Source organism: Coturnix japonica, chromosome 8 (genome assembly GCF_001577835.2).
Source record: "Coturnix japonica isolate 7356 chromosome 8, Coturnix japonica 2.1, whole genome shotgun sequence".
NCBI lineage: Eukaryota > Metazoa > Chordata > Aves > Galliformes > Phasianidae > Coturnix > Coturnix japonica.
The window spans coordinates 25,828,636-25,848,686 of record NC_029523.1 but is presented as its reverse complement, the minus strand read 5'-3'; the positions used below and the strand labels follow the sequence as shown (position 1 = coordinate 25,848,686).

At 48.3% G+C, this 20,051-nt stretch overlaps 1 protein-coding gene across 4 annotated transcripts; it reads left to right on the top strand.

Moving 5' to 3' along the window:
* Positions 1 to 1,902: 1,902 nt before the first annotated feature.
* SERBP1 (SERPINE1 mRNA binding protein 1) lies at positions 1,903 to 19,636 on the top strand. Of its 4 annotated transcripts, none has more exons than XM_015870773.2 (10): positions 1,903 to 2,406; positions 5,098 to 5,254; positions 6,315 to 6,452; positions 6,593 to 6,664; positions 7,264 to 7,338; positions 9,664 to 9,841; positions 12,714 to 12,761; positions 15,156 to 15,329; positions 16,210 to 16,248; positions 17,410 to 19,636. In XM_015870773.2, the coding sequence occupies exons 1-10, from the start codon at positions 2,028 to 2,030 to the stop codon at positions 17,464 to 17,466; spliced, it is 1,317 nt and encodes a 438-aa protein (XP_015726259.1). In that variant the 5' UTR covers positions 1,903 to 2,027; the 3' UTR covers positions 17,467 to 19,636. The 4 variants fall into 4 exon arrangements, with proteins under 4 accessions (XP_015726259.1, XP_015726258.1, XP_015726261.1 ...); XM_015870772.2 differs by having other exon boundaries at positions 6,569 to 6,664; XM_015870775.2 differs by lacking the exon at positions 12,714 to 12,761 and having other exon boundaries at positions 1,905 to 2,406.
* The last annotated feature ends 415 nt before the right edge of the window (positions 19,637 to 20,051 follow it).

The following is a 20,051-nucleotide window of genomic DNA, read 5'->3' as shown; positions in this document are numbered from 1 at the left end:
GCGTTCAGGGGAGTGTTTGGGACCCTTCAGCCGTTCGCCTAGATTTACAGTAGGCCTCTCGGTTACGGGACTCATTCTCTCTCCTATTTTGCTTTTGATTCGTTAGCTCAATTTTAATATATTGTATTATATTGTGTTATCCTGTATTTCGATATAGTAATTTAGTAAATAAGTGTGCCTCCTTTAGATCGTTGCCGCTGTTTTCTTTTCCTAATTTAATCTTTTTCTTTCGGCCTAGGGCCCCTCCGGGGCCCACGGCCCCTGTCACGGACCAGGTGGATTTTTTAGTTCAAACCGTGACACTGGGAACGTGGGTCGGGTCTGACGGTGGGGAAAGGAGCAAAGTGCCCTGAAAGTCTCAGGGAGAGACACCGAGCCATGGAGCTGATCCAGATGGAAAGTCATGGCACGGACTGCAACACTGAGTGAATGAGCTCAAAGGAGACGTGTTTGCACTTTTGCAGCCGGCTGGGCCGCAGATCCAGCTCCAATGGGTGCACACTGCATGTGCTTCACTCGTCCTGGCCTCCACAGCGCTGCTGTTGTGCCCACTGCCCCAGCCCTTGTGAGGGGAAATGCCTCATTTCTTCCCTTTTCCTCCTCCCATGTGCTGAGGACGGAGCACGGCAGAGCCCACTGAGCGTGGCTGGATGCTGCAGAGCGGTTTGCTAAGGGCAGAGCTCAGGACCAACCCTCTGCTTCCTCCGTCAGCTGGAAATACCGGCTGTGCCAGGGCTGGGCAGGAGCAGCACCCACCCTGCGAGCTGCTGGGGATGCAGGGGAAGGAGGAACAGGCTCCATGAGTCCGGGTTACCTGATGTTCTGCGGCCGCACGCTTTGCTTCACTTCTCTGCTGCACATCTCCACGTGCAGAGCGGGGCTGTGCTGCTCTGCTTCCCGATGCACGTGCCTCGTGAGGAAGCAGTGCTGTTCATGTGTTTACAGTGAAGAGTGAGCAGGTTTTCCTGCTCTGCAGACCCCATGCTGCAATGACAGGGTACACAGGAGCCCTGCAGGACGTCTGCCTGCTGCTGTGCCCCACTGCCAGCCCTGCTGTGCAGTGCACAGAGCTCAGCACAAAGCACGCTGTGTTCCGTGCATTCCCTGCATCTCACTGCAGCCCTGAGCGCTGCTCTGAGTGCCGCCTCCGTGCAGCACGTCGGGAATGCAGTGAGAACGGTGCCAGGGAATGGGCACAAAGTTGCAGCAGCAGCTTTGCAGGATGCCGTGTGAGGTGACACACGGAGCTTTGCTGCTCCAAAGCCACGGCTGAGCTTCGTTCACAATGTTCTCCGTGCAGTCAGTCAGTGCGGCCTCACGGAGCACCGAGCAGCTCCTGGTGGGGCTGCAGGGACAGGGAGGGGACACAGCGGGAGGGAACAGCGCTGTGCAACGTGAGGGTTATTTAGTTCAAAGTAAGGAAACTACAGCGGAGGGGCGGAGTGAGGGCACAGCACGGCCCCGCCACGGCCCCACCACGACCGGAGCCGGCCCGTTCCCTCTTCTTGCTCAGCACCCCGCCAGCAGCCGGCAGTGCTCACACACAGCACTGAGGGCAGCAGGCGGCCATCCACCCCCACAGCCGGTCCCGCACTGTGTATCCCCACAGCCGGTCCCACACTGTATCCCCACAGCCGGTCCCGCACTGTGTATCCCCACAGCCGGTCCCACACTCTGTATCCGCCCGTCCCGTCCGTGTGGAGCCGTGTCGCTTTTCCCGCCCATTCCCGCTCCTCACTCCGCGTTCCCGCCCACGCCGCCGCCATGACACCCCGCCCCGCCCGCGGCCCGGCACAATGGCGGCGCGGTGCACGCCGGGAGTTGTAGTTCGCCGCCCACGCGCGCGCGGAGTTGGGCGCGAGCCGCCTCCAAATCCCGGCGCGCCCCGCGCGGGGGTGAGGTGCCCGGATGTGGCCGGCGCCGGAAGAGAAGCGGGTCTGTTCTCGGCCGGCCATCTTGTGCGGCAGGCAGCAGGGCGCGGGGGGCCCGGCAGCATCGGAGCAGGATCCCGCCGACGGGGGCCCATCATGCCCGGACACCTGCAGGAGGGCTTCGGCTGCGTCGTCACCAACCGCTTCGACCAGCTTTTCGATGACGAGTCCGACCCCTTCGAGGTGCTGCGGGCGGCCGAGACTCGGCGGAAAGAGAGCGGCGGCGGCGGCGGGGCCCAGGGGGGCGGCGGGGCCCGGGGCGGCTCGGGCGGAGCGCAGAGCAACAGCGCGGGAGGAGCCGGCGGCGGAACGGCGGGACAGGCCGCGACGGGCGGAGCGGGGAGCGCGGCCAAACAGCTGCGCAGGGAGTCCCAGAAGGAGCGGAAGAACCCGCTGCCGCCATTCGCCGCGTCCGCCGGGGGAGAGCGACGGGAGGACGGCGGCGGGCAGAGCGGAGCGGCGCTGCGCAAGGACGGTGAGAGCCGGGAAACCGCCAACGGGCACAAAGGGGGCGGCGGGAAGCGGCGGGTACGGCCGGGAGGGAGAGAGGGACGGACGGAGAGCGGGGAGGGGAACGGGAGGACGGCGACGGGGGGAGCCGGGCAGCGGGGAGCGGCACCGCCGTGCGCACGTGGCGGGAGCGGGGCCGCGTGGCGCGGGGGGGGGCGGCCCCGGGAGCACCGAGGAACCGCACGTGGCCGCGGCCCCAAAATGGAGGAACGCGTGGGGTGCAACGGGGGGGAGCGGGGAACGGAGCGGGGTAATGAGGGAACGCAGCGAGACGGGAACTCGGGAGCGAATCCGGGGAGCGGGGGGACGGGGGGGAACCGCGTTCAGCTCTAACAGGGCAGGTTTAATGCAGGTGCGCGGGGAAGTTCGTTCCCCAAAGGCAGCGCGGCCCCGGCACCGCTGCATAGAGCTGCTGTACGAATCCCGGAGCTGCACGAAGCCGCCGGTGGGTCCGAGCAGCCGGAGCTGGTGGGGGCTCTCAGCATTGGGGTGGGGGCCCTAACAGCTCCACACTGCTGGGACCCTGCGGTTCCGCCATGGGAGCAGCAGGAATTGGGGTATTGAATCGAATTGGGGTATTGAATCTAATTGGGGTAACCCCCACACGGAATCCAGGCAGCCGGGGGTGCAGGTGTGTGTCGCGCTCGGAGCAGAAGTCATTCACTCCTTGTTGTGCAGCGGTAAGAACTGAGTCAGTAGGAACAACGTGCACTGTGTTAATAACTCGCATCCTCCATCATGGCTGTGCGACCCCGGAGCCATCGCACCAGGAGGACTCGGGTGTTGTGGCTGTTGGAAATGCACACAGCCTCAACTAACAAGCTGTGGCACAGGGCTGTGTGAGCAGCAGTGGCTCTGTGCATGCAGGTGGCCGTGCAGCACCCCGTGTAGCTTGGGTTACACTGGGCTTTAAGAGAGAAATGAATATATGGTACTAGAAGGTGCTCCTGTTGGGTGTGAGAGAACACTGAGCAGCAGCTGGGGGCTGTTGTAGTGCTCTGCCTGTGGGTGTTTTGTGTTTCCCACTGTGATGCCAGGGATTATTGTCCTGAACGGTGGTTCCTGGAGTTCAGTCCCCCATGGGTGTGGGTCAGGTGTGGGCTGGCACTGGGAGCCCACGCAGTGACATGGGGGTGGGTGCTTCACCAGCACACAGGGTCTGGGTCCTTGGATGGCTCAGGGACGGTCACCTCTTGGTTCTCAAGTTGACTTTACAGAACGAGCAGTGCTTTGTTGTGGCAAGGAGTCTGCTGTGGATTATTATAGCAATGAAACAGGCGTCCTGGCCTGCTGCTGCAGCACTGCTCTGCAAGGTGCAGTTGTTTGATGTACTGTGGGATAATGCTGTACCTTGTCAGGTTCACTCCTGGGAGCCCCGTGCTGAGCACAGGGTGCTGCACTTGACATTGGATCGTACATTGCAGCCCTGCTGTGGGCCTCAGCGTGGCACGGCCGCTGTGCTGCGCCTCTACAAACATGTGGCTCTGCTGGGAATGAGTAGGGGCCGAGGCCGCTGTGTTCCTGCAGGGAGTGAGCAGTGTCTGTCATGCCAACGTGTGCTCAGCACCATGTGTCAGGTAAGGAGGCATTGTTAGGCTGGGCGTGTTGGCGTGGATATCATTACAGCTGGAACTTCTGGGCCCCACCCAGGTGCAGCGCTGCTTGTTCGGCAGGATCTGCTGTCTTTGGGAATATTCAAAACTGGCTTTTTTTTTCTTTCTCTTTTTTTAAGCAGCAGCCCTGTTTGGAGGCAGCCCTGGGGTGCTGCTTTGCTGAGGGCTTTGTTCCCTGCGTGTTTTGGAGGGATGGTGGTTTGTGTGACAGCACCCAGAGCAGTTTGTGCGGCTCTTCCTAAAAAGTAGTAAAGATGGTTGGGAAAGTACTTAAGGCCCTTTAGATGTCATAGTGATGGGGAGTGGCTATTCCGGCCCGTTTCAGAAGGTGTGGAAATGGAGACAGGAGCTGGGTCCATTGCAGCAGTGCAGCTCTGGGGCTGTGAGCAGCACTCTGCTGCCTGAGCCTTTGTCCGCCAGCACGCGGGGCTGTGAGCAGCAGCGCTCGAGTCATTGCGAGGCACTGAGCTGTGCCTGCTGAGCTGCCTGCTTCATGGGGGGGGGGGGGGTGCCACGGGGCTGGGGGGAGGTGGCCCCCTGGGCAGCACAGCCCCCGGTGCTTCCTCTGGTTCCATGCTTGCAGGCAGAGCGCAGTCGGATGAAACAGGGTGGCTGTTGTGGGGGCTCGATTCTGGGGAAGCTGCTGGCCTTGTTTTGGTGCATATCAAATAGAAAGCACATGTTGTACCTGAAAAGTGCCCTTTGGAGAAAGAACACAAAACTTGCTTATCTTGATCCTTCTTTGAAAGCTGGATCGTTTGAACAGGGATCTGTGGTGGCTGTGTGCTCTGACAGGTCTTGTTCCCACAGTACTGTAGGAGCATATGCTTGGACTAAATGCAGGTTGATTGAAATGCTGCATTCAAACGTCAGTTGGAGTCAAATGATCCTCATAAAGGTATCGTTTCTAAGACCACATGGTCACAGGGTTAGAAGAAAAGCCTGAATTCCGGCTCATGTTCATCTTTGTATGACAGTGCTGCCTGCAGTATCTGTCCCGGTGCAGCTCTGCATTCCGTTGGTGTGTTTTGCTCCTGTTGCAGGGATAAGGCGCATTGGCAGGAGGCCTGATCAGCAGCAGCAGCAGCAGGGTGAAGGCAAACCCATTGACAGGAGACCTGAGAGACGACCTCCCCGTGAGCGCCGATTTGATAAACCTGCCGATGAGAAGGGCGAAGGAGGAGAATTCTCTGTTGATAAGTAAGAATTTGCCTTGCGTGATGTTGGACACAGTGATATTCTGGAGTGGAGCTGTCCTTTCTTCTGCTACTAAGCTTAAAAGCCAAGCAAAAACTGCTAGCATCAGAATTAAAGTGACTAAATTCCATTTGTTGGTCAAAAGAGGCACCTGTGTCAGCACAGAGTACTTTCCCATTGTGTGATTTCATTTAAGAGCATGGCTCAAGTTTTTAGCAGGAGTCGCATAATGTGAACGGTTCTGTTGGTCTGACAATAAGCACGGTGCAAATCAATAAGATACCTGGTGTATTTCTGAACATCCACAACACAGAGGTCAGAGGAGGAACTGAAGTGTGGCTGTTGCCTGCAGGATGAGATCCGTTTGCTGTTACAGCTGTTGCTTCACTTGTCCAGTTAACCTCAAGCCCATGTGGGCTTATCTGTGGAGCTGTTCACGCTTCCTTGGCTCCAGTGGCTTCAGGTGTGGAAGTAATGAAGGCAGCTCATGGCTAAAGGGGTCCAGAATTCAAGAGTTCTGAAAACAATTCTCCAGTGTTAGCGTGTGAATGATGGGTGTTGAAATGCTTTTAAAAGTAAGGTGGCTGGGAGGGAGATTGTACCATCAGTGAGTGACGTAGTGCAACACAGAGGCTAAATTTGGGAATGGTGGGCTGGAGATGCAAACAAAGCATTTGTTTAGTTCCTGAAATGTGGAGAGCAGCATTACATACGGTTTTCCTCCAGTTCAGCATTGAAATTAGACTGTACATAGCTAGAATTAGTTCACTTGGAAGGGAGAGACCTACAAAGATCCTCAAATCCAGGTGTGTGGCTGCAGGGGTAGCCAAAAGCAGAACATTAATTAGGGCGTTATTCTGGTGTGCTGACAGCAGTGGGTGCTAAGAGCCTTGCTCAGGAGCCTGCTCCAGGGTTTGACCACCATTTTTTCTGAAAACTTGTAATGCCAACAGAACAAGTAATAATCAAAGGGAAAGCGAACCTAATTCTCATAATAAGAACTTGAAAGCTGTGTTGTAAGCTCGGGGTGGGGGGAATACTGAAGTGCAACCTTTTCTTTTAGACCCATCCTGGACCGACCGATGCGTGGCCGTGGTGGACTTGGAAGAGGCCGCGGCCGTGGCCGTGGGATGGGCAGAGGAGATGGGTTTGACTCTCGTGGCAAACGTGAATTTGACAGACATAGTGGCAGCGATAGATCGTAAGTCTTTACCTTTTCCCAGAGCTTCCTTAGCTGTTCTTTACTATTAAAATACGGCTCAAAATGTCTTTGAATTTCTGTATCTGGACACTATAATGTTAACTCAGTTTTGTTAGTTCTGTTTCACATTCACATTTCAGCGGCCTGAAGCATGAGGACAAGCGAGGTGGCAGTGGATCACACAACTGGGGAACCGTCAAAGACGAGCTCACGTTAGTAATCACTGATTGCTCTGAGATCTATCAGAATGTTAAATCCTAACTCACAGCTTGCAAAAGGCAAAGATTTGGGGCCCTTTTTTCCTTTAGGTTTTGGGAGTTTGTGGTACGTTATGAAAGAAGCCAATGACTGCAGAATGTAGTGAGTTATGGATAGATGGGGTGGCTTCCATTTCTAAAACAGGAATTCTGGGGAAGTTGAAAACAGGGAACAGTTTTGTGCTGTTCTTTGAACAATCCTTATTGTACTAAAAATTAAAGCAGCGGATTTAATGTTGTTGGTCAGACTAAGCAGGCTTTTTTTCCCAAGTATTACGTTGAATACGGTGTTTTTAATATCCAGATGTTTTCTGTCTCAAGCTTTGATGGGAGGCATTCAGAAGGGGTGTGACAAGTGCTGGGGAAAAACAGGGGAAGAAGCAAAGCTCGAGAGTTTTAAAAGGCAGGGGGAGCCCCTATTCTTAGTGAAGCAGTTCTTTTTAAAGAACACTAAGCTGTGTAAATGTGCCATAGAACTTAGGCGTTCATTTTGCATAGTTTGAAATAGGCCTGAACTTAAACAGCAAACAAACAAAGCCCAACTGTAATTACAGTGAATTGGATCAGTCTGCTGTTACTGAGGAAACGCCAGAGGGAGAGGAACATCCGCCTGCTGATTCTGAAAACAAGTGAGTGTGTCCCCTTCTGTTGTGTTCTCTGGTTGCCTCAAAGGTATCACTGCTTTACTGGTACTCCCTGAGAGTTCTGTTTTGCCACATTTGCTTTATATGTCCTTCAGTGGATACAAAATCAGCCATGATGCTGCTGAAGAACTCTTTAAAACTTGACATCTAGAAGTTATCTTCAAACTATCTGTTATTGTATTGCAAGCTCTTAGGTCGCTTTCAGATTTAGTTATTAATAACCCGTTGTAGTGTGTAATCTCAGGATTACAACAGTAAGTACCAAATCCAAAAGCAACCATGCTCATAACTACCCAGAACAACCAGGGGACGGAATGTTCTGCCAATGGGAGGCACTGAGTTTCTCAGAACTGCTGGGGCTGTGTGGCTGGCCTTTAGTAGAAGGGTTGTCTCTCACTCTTTCCATCTTTTGTGCATGTGTGTAGTTCACAAAGAAGTCAACTCCATTGCTTCTGTTTTCTCTTGGACACTGTTAAGGGGGAAAAAAAAAGCAACTAGTGAGTGGAATAATTCCTGCAACTGTTACTTAGTTGCTTGGAGTTGATTTACATATGGGTTTTTATGGAAATATAGTATTTTAATAAGTGCGTGATGGATTAAAAAGAGAATGGCAAACAATAGAAAACATTTCTTTTAAATGCTGGTTTGCCAAAGATTTCTAATGTTTACACTCTGCAGCTTCATTGCTTTGCTAGTAGCTTTGGTTACTGGTGAAGCAGTGACTGAGCAGAGAGTAAGACAGGGATGTGCTTTGACTACTTGCCAAGTGCCATCATTCCTGCAGGGTTGTAGATGCTCGTGGTTAAAGTTGCCTTGTGAATGGGAAGAACCCAAGCAGTTTTAAGGACTCAGAGCTGCAACAGTGGTTCGAAAATGCATGTAGCTCATGTTGAAGGAAAAAGAGTGCTGCAGATCTTTCTGCCCACGTTAAGGAGGTTGAGACCAGGTCATCTTTGGAGCCCATTACAATACACACCATTCTATGACCCAGTGAGATTTTCTGAGTGTGCAGTATTGCCTGGCTCTGTATTAGCAGTGGTGTCTGCTGCTTGACCAGGTTACTGATCTGCACAAGGGTGGGTCAGTATCTGCAGCATTCTGCAGGCTGTGTGAGTGGTTTCCTTCTGGAACTCTTCAGAAGATGTATTGTGCTTTGAGCATACAACTCTTCTGTTGCAGTCCATCAGTTTTCTTTCCAGGGAAGCACCCTTACATGGCTTTGCTTCCAGGTTGGCTGTTTTGGATCTCTAAATTAGTTTTGGTGGAGCTGTAGGATGCTTTACAGAATAAGGAGAATGCCAGGGGCCAGTACCTTTGCAATGAGCATTAAGCATGGCTCTGCAAGTGTCACATAGAAAGTCATTCTCTTCTACGTTGAGTAAAATGAAACTGCATTATTAAATCTGCATTATTAAATCAACTCATGGCTACAGGGAAGACCCTTTCTCTTGAGTTGATGCTCTCATGATGTTTTTGCTGCATGTCTGTGGCACTGCTTTGCAGTAATGTCATATTAGCTCATAAATCAAATAGAGTTGCATAAGAATGCAACACCAAAGAATGACTGGAGGATTGACTGCCTGAGTAGCTGGAACATGATCTGTTACTGAACATAGTGGTGGTGCATTTTACTTAAAAATAGCTCTTTGGCAGAAGCCAGGGGTGCCAGAACTTTACAATGAGGTGATGCATCTCCCAAGGAACTGCATTTTTATGCAATTGTTTGTTTTTTCAAGTTAACCAAAAGTGGAAATTGTTTTTGGTTACCTGGAACACTGATAGCTGATTTTAATCATGTAAAAGAAGCAGACTGTGCAAATCAACAACAACAACAGAATCTTGAGGATTACGGTAAGAGCAAGTGCCATCTTAATGCCCGACTGGGCACATGAGGAGTCAGGTCTCCTGGAGGAGGGGAGAACAGCTCCAAACAAGTCTCGTGGAAAAATAGGCTTTAATATTTGCACGGACAATTGCCATTAATACTGAGAATAGACAGCAAGGATCAACGTTAACTTTAAAATATTGCTGTGGTCACCATTTATGTTTTCAAAGGTGTCTGACTGTGATATTTAGCAGTTTCCATTTAGCTAAAGATAAATTTTCATGTGTGCTTGTTGAGTGTTGGAGTTGAGTTTTTAATACGTATATCTGAAACAAAATAACAGCATTACTCTGTGTGTGTGTATATATATATATATATAATGTTTATTATAACCTGGTGCTCATTAGAGCTGTTTTTGAATTCACTGTATATAGGGACTAAGTTCTAAGTCATGATCGTAAGTATTATCCATGAATTTACTACAGGGAAAATGAGGTTGAAGAAGTTAAGGAGGAAGGTCCTAAGGAAATGACCCTGGATGAATGGAAAGCTATTCAAAGTAAGGATCGTGCAAAGGTTGAGTTCAACATCCGTAAACCAAATGAGGGTGCTGATGGGCAATGGAAAAAAGGATTTGTTCTTCACAAGTCAAAGAGCGAGGAGGTAAAGTGATTTTTGATATTTGCTAGTGTCCAGATTGTACAGGTTTTTCTAACGATATGCACCTCTTGGAGTGTGAGCTCTATTCTTTGACAAGCTGACCTTTCTATCAAAGTTTGTTAAAGCGAAAATAACTTCTCTTACAGACAACTGCAGCTGTACAGTAGTGTTAGTTGCTGTTCTTCCTCTGGTTAGTTTTCACAATTGTTCTGTATTCTTAAGCTCACGTACACTGTGTTATAACCTGACCATTGAGAGAGAAGACGAATACTGACAGCAGCTGGGCAGGGGCTTTGTAAGGGCTGTCTCTTCGTGGGACCATCAGCGTTTTTTTTTCCAATTTTTTAATAGAAGTTTATCATATCACTGTGTTGGTCTTGGCTCAGCACACTGGTTGTGCTTGCTAAATTCTGCGTAGGACTGAAGAAACGTGGGTCATGCCTACACCAGGTTGGAAGTTTTAGCCTAGGTAACTTGTAGTTCTGTAGGCTTACCCAGCCATGTGCCTCTGATGTTTTTTAGAGAACAGGTGGAATGTGCTTGTATGTGTCAGTGACACTGTTCTGTAGATCACTTGAAAACTAATTCCTCAAATACTTTGTAGTAAGGACCAGCTTCTTTTAAAAGAGCGAGTGTAGCAAAGAGAAACACATTGTCCGGCTTAGGGAGTAGAGCAGTGCAGAGAGCCCTGAGGCTGGGCTCTAGCAGCTGGATTCAGTTTCAAAAACTGACAGGACCTTTAAATCTTTGGTTTTAACACTGTTAATCAGTGGCCTTCAGCCCTGTGCAGCAGATGGTTCTGACTCCTTTTGAGGCAGTGAAGTAGTATGCAACATGCTGTTTGATCTTCTAATGTGTGTTTCTGCTTCTCACACCTTGTCATTTCTCTCTTGTAAGATGGGGCATGCCATACAGCTGGGGAAGTGCTGTTCATCCCTTACCATGAGAACTCCATTTCTAATCCACTGAAGTTGGAATGAGCTTGAGACACAATCATGCTGTTTATTTTTCTGGCCGTGCAAAGTAGATTGGTTCTTTTTATTTTCCTACTCTGCTGCTTTTTCTGGCTTGCATAGGAAGCAGAACTTGAGTTAGACAAAGTTGCTGTGTGTTAAAGAAGTAAGGTACCAAGCAAGGTATGCAGATGCAGCACACCTGTAGTCATTGAGCAGTTCAGGACATCCTCTTCCCCCACTCCAGTCTTCACAGAGTGAATCTGTTACAAGGTACCAGTGGTAGATGGAATTTTTTTTCCCCAGACATATCTGAACATACGATAGTGTTATTAGGTGGTTGTGTTCCTGAGTAATAAGCTGGAAAGCTCTTAGCTCTTATTTTCCTTCTGAAAAGTGAAGCAATAGTTTATTCTACTTTTTAAACTTTCTTTTTCACATCAGAATTCTCTTGTGGAGCTGCTGATGAGAGCAGATTGCTCTTGAGGACAAATGATACTTCTGACACTAGTGCCTGTGGTAACTAATCCTCGATGTGCAAGCACAGAAGTGAGATACCAACAAAACCACTGTTAACAGTGTTCTAAACTTGTCCAGCAGATGTCTTCTTTTGTTCTTTTAATTGTTTGCTGATCTCTTGGGAAACTGTTTTTCTTTTCCTGAGTGTTACAGCAGGATTGTTTTTAAAACACAAGTGTTGGGCAAGCTTTCCCTGCAGTTTCTTTGTGGACAGGTAGAATAAATCAGAGCTGTGAACACAGCTACTCACCACCTGCTGTTCTTGATGTTTCTGTCTTCTTGGACATCCTTCTGAATCATGAGGTTGGCAGAAGGCTTCTGTGCTGGGTAATGAGAGCGTTGGTCTGTGGAAGTGACTTGGTTATAGGTAAATTCTGGGTTTCAGCCCCACATCTTCCTAACCCTTAGGGCTGAATAATGACAGGGTGCACCTGCAGATTTTTCTGTCACAAGGGCCACCTTCTCAGCACTCCTAGAGGTGTCCTAAGAGACTGCGGTAAAGGATCTGTTGCTGCTCATCTGCCTTAGCTCCTTCACAAGGCTCTCCTCCACATGTTCTTCACTGAAGACTGAAGTGACTGACTGTATCGCAGGTCTTTTCCACGTGCTGTACAATGAACTCTTCGTACTGTCTCAGATTCTTGCTGATTTAATATGAAATCCACATGTATTGGCAGCCCTCATCTGATGAGAGTCTTTCCAGAAGGCTTGGTTGTGCCATAAGAGATCCTTTTCCTTCTCTGCAGCTGGCTTAGTAATTGAGTACTTCAAGTCCTACTGAACAAATAACAGGAAGCTGAGTTGTGAAGAAATGTTAAAATTTGTTCCAGTTGTTCAAAACAACTCCTGGAGAGATTCATCCACCAGTGAATGAGCTCCTGCTCAACACATCTGTTGTGCTGTGCCTCTACCCTCATCGCTTCCTTAGAGAAGAGATCACAATGGAAGACTGAGAAGCAAGTATCGGAACACAGTCGGTCATCTTTGCAAAGTGTGTAGCTCAGTTTCTGCGCAGCCTGAATTCCTTTTTTCATTAGGCATAATTAATTGAAGCCACCCTCAACCTGTGCCATCTGTCTGTGCAGGCCTGTGTGCCCACTGTAGTGAGGTGAAGGAGATTGGTCTGCAGGTGGAGTTCTCAGCAGGTCGTTAAACAACTTCTTATTCCCAATCTGAGATTTCTCTTTGCCTTCCAGTATAAATCCATCCTCTGCACCTTCTGGATGCTTGTACAACTTCTCTCATCCTTTTGCTGCTTCGTGTGCTCACTGCCATCTGTATCCAGCAAGTTCATGTGACCTTATTACGTGTTGTTTCTATATGTAGTTGAGTCTCATTTCTTCCTTTTGTTTTCTCCCTTTGTTCCTTTTGTCACTTTGGTGTGGACACGCAACTTTCATCAGACAAAGGCGATGACAGAAATGCAGGGGAGTCTGCTGGAGTCAAATGAGGTACTGATCCTTTCTATCTAACTGGTGATACGTGCTTTTGATCGGAGCCCCTTCTGAAATGAAGGGCTTTCGTATAAGGAAACAGCAAACGTAGAGAATATGGAGCTTTTCTGTCCATGCCTGTTGTCTCACTGCACAGTGTAGGGCTCTCCGTAATTAGTGCCTTTTTTCCTTCTTGATCGTCCCATAAACACTTCCATCGTGAGTCTCTTATTTTCTCTTGCTGTTTTTCCATATCTTCCTATCTGCTTTGGCTAACTTTCCATTAGTGACTTGTTCTTAAAGCTTTGGACAGGCTTTCCCAAGACCCACGAATGCAGCAGTGCCTTCGAGCAGCTATCTGTTAGATCAGGGCACTATCGAGAGTTGCCAGTACATACAAATGAAGTGCTTCCAAAGATGATTCAGAACAGACAGTCTATGTGGTATGTCTTCTACCACCTAAGCTCAAGAGGAGAATGTGCCAAGTCTTCTATTGGTGTTTTAAATTAGCTAGAGTTATTTTGGGTAAAGAAATCCTCAGGTTACACACAGAACTTGCTACTTGCTGGCTTTAGTGGTTAAACCAAGGTTCAGTTGGGGAAAATGCAGTATTTTGGTAGACTGTAGAGTTCCTTTTTTAAGCAGTAGCAGTGCAGGGAAGTAGATGCACAGAACTACTACTTCTGCCTCTCGGAAGAGTCACTTGACTGCCAGTAAGTTGGAAATAACATCTCAGTACCCTGCGGTGTTTGAGACAGTAGGTGAGACACCATCAATAGGAAACGAATCAAAACCATAATGAGGGGCATTGCCTGCTCTTTGAATCACTGGTGGACTTCTGCTTTAATATTCTCATTCTGCCCGTGCTGTCAGGTAGAGACGTGGAATGACTCTTGTCCAAAAAGCATCTGCTGAAACCAGCTTAGGAGTGCAGAGAAGAGATCTGAGGGATGAGAGTGTGGTTCAGATCAGTAGAACCAGGAGTCTCTTAGGGAGCAGCTGCTGCACAGAACACGTCCCAGTGAAATATGTTTGGAGTAAACCAGCGTGGAGCAATACTTCTCACTGTGCCTAATTAAGCTGCAGGTGCTGTGGATGCCATACATCCAGCTGAGCTTGGAAGGGATCATTAGGGTGGGGGGTGGGGGGGGTAGTGCTCTTGGTGGCTCTGTGCATTCCGGTGCTTGTGACTGACTCGAGGCATTCCCAAAAGCAACTTTCTGCCCTTTGACTTCAGCCCTCTGTGTATCCATTGGCTGCTCTGTGAAGGATCCACAACAGGTAATTAAGAGGTGTTGCACTTAATTGCACAGTATGTTGCCTTTGAAAGTCAGAAAGTCAGTATATTGTGTAACTATACCACAAGAAAAGTAACTTACGGTCAGAATGCCTAAGCTTGCATGTGGCACCTACATGTTAGGCAAAAGAGCAAACAGCCAGAAGTTGGGTGTTAGAGAGCTGTGGATTGTCACGTTTCCAAAGTGCGATGGCTGGGCTTTTTAAGAGACAGTACTGGTCTGATCCAGTGTGGTTAATTCTACATTCTGCATGTCATCATAGGAGCCAAAAATGGGCTGCTTGTATAGAAAGTTAATTGTGCTGAGTAGGGGAGACAAAAACACCTGTTGCTTGTTGTGTTCAATGTATAATGACTTGAAATATTTGGCCTGCTCCGCATGGTAGGATGCGGGGTGTTGAGTCTTGAGTGCACCAGCAAGCACTGGGGGGTTGTTTGGTCATGGTGATGCTGGTAGGGGCCCTTCCTCAGTGGAATTTGTGAGGTGGGTTCTCTTTTAGCCTTAATTGTGTTAATTGAATTGTGTTAGTTACCTCAGTTATATTCTGTCTGAACTGTGCTTACGCCTCTTCCACTGTTTGCTATGGCTGAATACCAAGGTGGGGTTCTTTTGGTTTCCAGTGCTTGAAGTGCTTAACACGAAGCGAAGCAAATGAGGACATGTAAAGCACTCATGGAGCAAAATAAAGATGGCTTATTGAGTGCACATTGCACAAGACTTGAATGAATAGAAACTTAAGGTTCCTCAGGTATGAAACGAGAGGAAGCGAAATGCTGGAAAACAGAGTTCTGTATTGGAATGGTTGGGGCCCAGGTAAGCTGAGCCTTGTTAATGTGAAAGAATGCCAGAGCTCCTCTGAATTGTCTTGGACATACAAGATATGTTCCAGCACACTAATGAAGTTAAGGCAGAGAGCGTTTGCTGTCCTCTGCGTGGTGTCAGTGCTCTGCAGAAGTGGTGCAGTTGATGCACAGCGGTTCCTGCTGTATCTCTTACCATGCTCAGGGTGGTGTGTTTGGAGGTGAGCTCAGGTGCCGTGTCACTAAGAGTGCAGCTGCAGATGAAAACCCTTCGGTGGTGATCTGATTACTCAGGTGAAAATTGTTCATTTCAGGCTCATGCTGAGGACTCGGTAATGGATCATCACTTCCGTAAGCCTGCCAATGACATCACATCCCAGCTGGAGATCAACTTTGGAGACCTTGGCCGCCCCGGACGCGGTGGCCGAGGGGGCCGGGGTGGCCGAGGACGTGGAGGCAGGGCCAGCCGTGGGGGCAGGACTGACAAGGTGAGCAGCCAGAGCTCCCGGCTGTGGGGCAGCTGAGCTTGTGGCACCCACACTTTCCCTTCTTGTACACTCTTGTTCTGGGGAGAGTTGTTTGGAAAGCAAGCACCATTTAAAGCCAGGTGAAACGTCTTTTCTTGCAGGTTTGCTTTAAAATTAGGTTACTGTTAGGACAAAAGGATGAGTGTTCAGCAGTGTTCTAACTAGGCACAGAACCAGGGGTAGGAAGTAGGTTACTACAAAAAACAGTTCTTTTCAGCTTTATCTAAGCCTGAAAAATGACTCTTTGGACAGATCTGAGGACAGAATATCTGCACTGTTACCTCTGGGAGGGAAAGAAAACAAGTGTTTTGCTGCATGGTTTGTCTTCAGTTTGAGGGATTTGGGGAGGAATTATATGGAAATGGAACATGTTTTCTTTCTTAGCGTGCAGGAATTTTTTTCCACCTGTAGTACCAAAGCCCCCAGGGAAATAATTGGAAAAACACTGCTTGGGGCAGGAGTGTGAAGCTGAAGTACAGTTGTGTAGCTGTAGCAAAGTCTGATTTAATACAGATCACTTCTTTGCCATAAACACGTGCTTAGGTTGCTAGAAGATGAGTTTGGGCTGTGGTTGTCATGTAAACCAGTCTGGCTTGTTCTTTCCTTTGTACATTGTGGACTGTCTCTTTTCACTGCATTTTTGTAAATGCTTAGGTTTATTAGTTGAAAAATTCTTTCCTGGCAGTGACGTAAGAAAAATTATAAGGAATTGATAGAAAATTACAGTGGATTTTGCTCTGAGTCACTACACTAATAGGACATGTAGAAGAATGTGCCATGAGGTGGTGAAGTACTTTGAGATCTGCTGCTTGTTTGATGCCAACTTTCTGTTTTCTTCCAGTTGGTGAAGGAGTTTGATGTGATCCACACGCCCAACCAGGTGGGTGATCTCTGCAGCCTCTCCCTTCCCCAGAGTGGGGAGCTCCCCTCCCTCCCGCAGCACGCTGCCCATCCTGCCTGCCCACCTGCTCTGTGCCTCAGCAGCTGTAGATGTTCAGGCTGCATGCAGAAGGCCCTGTTACTATTTCTCAACTCTAGTTTGTGGCACACGCAATTCTGCAGTGTCTGTCTTACCTGCAGATGTTGCTGCAGCTCTTATTGGAATGGCTTTAAGTTTCACTTCCTCCTTGATGCATGTAGATGTTTGCAGGAACTTCCATGGTTCCTGTCTAGAAATTCTTTCTACTCTTCTTCCCCACCACATTTCTCATGCAGAAAGTGAAGGTTACTCTCAAGTCCCTCCTTTTTGCATTTAATTTCCGTGCTTTTTTAGGCACGATTGAGAGCCTTTTGGGGGAAAAAGTACTCTGTGAGGACTGAAGAGCCTTTTTGCTGATGCATCTAAGTTCTTAGGGATAGATTGACATGATGACTTTTTTTTTAATTAACAGCCAGTTTATGAACAGGGGGAGTTAAATGTGTGAAGGTTTAGCTGTGCTCTGAACAGCTAATGCTGTTTTCTAATGCTTCAGTCATTCCCTTGTTGAGGGTTGATGGTTATGTGCTGCTGCAGCAGTGGCAGCTACGTGGAGTGCACCGATTAAGAATGGAAAGAAGCTGTCAGCTTCTGCTCTAGGCATGAGAAGGTCTGGTCTGCTTAATGCCTCTGGTGCCTCCACAGGTAGTGTGTTAATGTAAGGAGTCATTGAGGAAGCTGCCTAGATCCTGGGACTGGGGGGGGACAGCAAAAACTTACTGTCCGTCAAGGGGGAAGATAAGAAGTTGCTTTTTTTGAAGTAATACTTTTTCCAGTTTTTCCATTTATTATGGGGTCCTTTTTGCTTTTCACTGAACTGCTGAAGTCTGCTTTACTTCTTGCTGCTTGAAAACCAGGGTAGAACATACCAATTGGGGTTCAGTGTAGCTTATAGAAGGGAGGTCAGGGTTGTGCTGTGTGTTCAGCTGCTGGGGAGACACCCAGGTTCCCTGTGCAGGGAAGGGCTTGGCCTTGCCCCATGCCCAGCTTGCTGCTGGCCAAGGGCTGGGTGTGGGAGGGCTGGGTGCTGCTGGGGGTGATAACTTTCTGATGTTTCTCTTTCAGTCGAGTGCTTCTGCTCCTGATGTAGATGACCCAGAGGCTTTCCCAGCTCTGTCCTAAACTGGATGTCATAAGCCAACCCTGCCCTCGTTGGGCCTTCCTCTCCGAGGCTTGCATGCTTAAGGATCCTAAACAACTAAGAAATTTAAAAAAAAAAAAAAAAAAAAAAANAAAAAAAAAAAAAAAAAAAAAAAAAAAAAAAAAAAAAAAAAAGAGGAGACTGTCATTCATACCATTCACACCTAAAGACTGAATTTTATCTGTTTCGAAAATGAACTTCTCTCGCTACACAGAAGCAACAATATGGTAGTCAGTTTTGTATTTAGAAATGTAATGGTAGCAGGGATGTTTTCATAATTTTTTCAGAGATTATGCATTCTTCATGGATACTTTTTTGTATTGCTGCTTGAAAATATGCGTTTCCAAACTTGAAATATAGGTGTGAACAGTGTGTACCAGTTAAAAGCTTTCACTTCATTTGTGGGTTTATTTTTGAATTCAGGATTTTAGAGATTTTCCCCCTCCCTGCGAGCTGGATTGGAATCCTCGCACACAACTCGTGTTCCCTTGGCTCCTGCTTAGCAGGTTTTTATCGGCCCGTGCTCTTTTGGAATATGTGGCATTCTAGTTTGGCAGACCGAGCGTTGTCTGAAATACCAACTGCTGGAGTTAGTTCGCTTTTAATGCTTAATTTCAGACTTGGAAAAGCGGTCACTTTTCATCTGCTTGGTAGTTTGTTTACACAAAAGCTTTATACAGAATCGATAGCAGGTACTTGAGAAATCCTCCAGGGTTGGGTTCTGGTTCCGTAGCTGCGTATCCAGCAGTGTTGTGTGGATCCATCGGTCTGAGCAGGTTTTAAAATCAGTGTGATGCCTTTCATTCACCCTTCTTACCATTTTATTCCCCCCTTCAAGAAGCTTTGTTGGCAAAAAGGAAAAAAAAAAAAAAAGGAAAAAAAAGCTTTTAAATTCCACCTGCTTTTCCTTTTTGGGGTGCCCTGTAGCTGAGCCACCTCTTGTGCAGAGCTGGGGGGGAGGTGGCAGCTGTGGCAGGAGGGCTGGGGGCACTGCAGGTTGTGTGATGCAGAAAGGTGCAGAACAGAACCCGGCGCTTCACCTTTAGGCTAAGTTTCATTCTGTATCTGTGTGCTGTTTGGGGCTGGACTGCTGGCTGACAAATGAATGTTCTTCAGAGAGCGATTGTAAGAAATCCTTCACACCCCTGTAGTAAGTTGTAGGTTTAATTTAATCCCCGCCAATGGGGACATTGCCACTTTGGTACCCAAAAGCAGTTTGGAGAAAGACAAATAAGGAGGGTTTCGTAGGGTTTTTATCTGCAGCATTTAGTAGGAGACTAGAAGCAGGATTCTCGTTTTATTTAATGTTTTACACTTTGGACAGCTTAAAACATTTGTAGTTTCGTAACTAGGTAGATAGGAAACAAATGGTAATGCCCTATTTTTTTAAAAGCTGTACAGGACAGGCAAAAAGTATCAGAGTCCTTTGACTATGTAATACCGAACTCCTTAACGGTGGCGTTGGCTGGCTTGATTTCCCTGAACTATTTTCTACAGATGTGTTTGTTGTAAACCACTGTTAATACCATCCTGTCAGACTTCCTAGTTTCTCACCTGCCAGTTCAAAGCACCAGGCTGGGAGGAGGAGGCCGGTTTTCAGCTGGTGGATGGTGATGGCTCTTGGTTTGTTTCTCCCCACTAAGCAGACAGGCGGGTGCTCGGTGCAGGGGCTGCGCTCCTTCCAGCACTGAGTGTTTCTCTTCCATCTCCCACTCTGAGTTAGTAGAACATGCTGCAGTTTCAGTTTTGGGACGCCTTGAGTTAATACAACTAATTGCCTTGATGTGCAGAAACACTTACAGAAAAGCTTTCTCTGTAACAAAAGCCTTCCCCGCCTCCACACTGTGTATCTGCTGTTTCAGTTGTCACTCTGCTTTTTTCCAGATGCCTTCTGGGCTGTCCAGTTGGTCATTTGGGGCCAGGCTGACCAGAAGCTTTCCCTTCTGCTTTAGAGACTAGAGCAGTTCCTGGAACGGCACGTCACGTACGGTGCTCAAGACAGCTTGTAAAATGGGCCTGTCTGCTGTTCTGATAGATGTACATTTACCTCTTGCAGCCCATTCGTGTCAAGAACTAAAACTGTGAACGTATATCTTTAATATCGGTGGGTGTTAACTGAAATAAAGGTTTATTTTCATGCTCTTTTAAAAACGTCACGGGAAACCCACGGAGGTGAAACCACTGAGATCAGTGTCTCACCTGGGTTCTGCCCCAGGGGGTCCAGATCTCCCTATGGTGATGGTGCCACGTCCACTGCTGGGATCAGAACAGGAGAACGTCTCCCTCTGAGCTGAGCAGCTCATTTCTGCTCTGTGCTGATTTCTGTCCTTTTGCTCGCCACTTTTGCTGTCACACCAAATCCAGAGCACTAAAGCTGAGCAATTTGTCAACAGGTGGCCAGCAGGAAAAAATAAAGCTGGAGAGGGAGAAAAGCACGTGGTGCAAATTGGCTCATGAATATAATGATGGCGAGGTTTGAGCATGAAAGTTCATCTTACAGGTTGATGCTGGGAGGAAGGGACTCTGATCAGTAAATGCCAGTGATAGCTGTGGGGATGGGCACAGT

What these genes read in the sequence shown, in the direction of transcription:
- SERBP1 (XM_015870772.2), top strand. Translation starts at nt 2,028, where the DNA reads ATGCCCGGACACCTGCAGGAGGGCTTCGGCTGCGTCGTCACCAACCGC. An exon ending in GTGGGGGCAGGACTGACAAG is followed by an intron (nt 15,330 to 16,209) that starts GTGAGCAGCCAG and finishes GTTTTCTTCCAG; the next exon opens with TTGGTGAAGGAGTTTGATGT. An exon ending in TGATCCACACGCCCAACCAG is followed by an intron (nt 16,249 to 17,409) that starts GTGGGTGATCTC and finishes TTTCTCTTTCAG; the next exon opens with TCGAGTGCTTCTGCTCCTGA.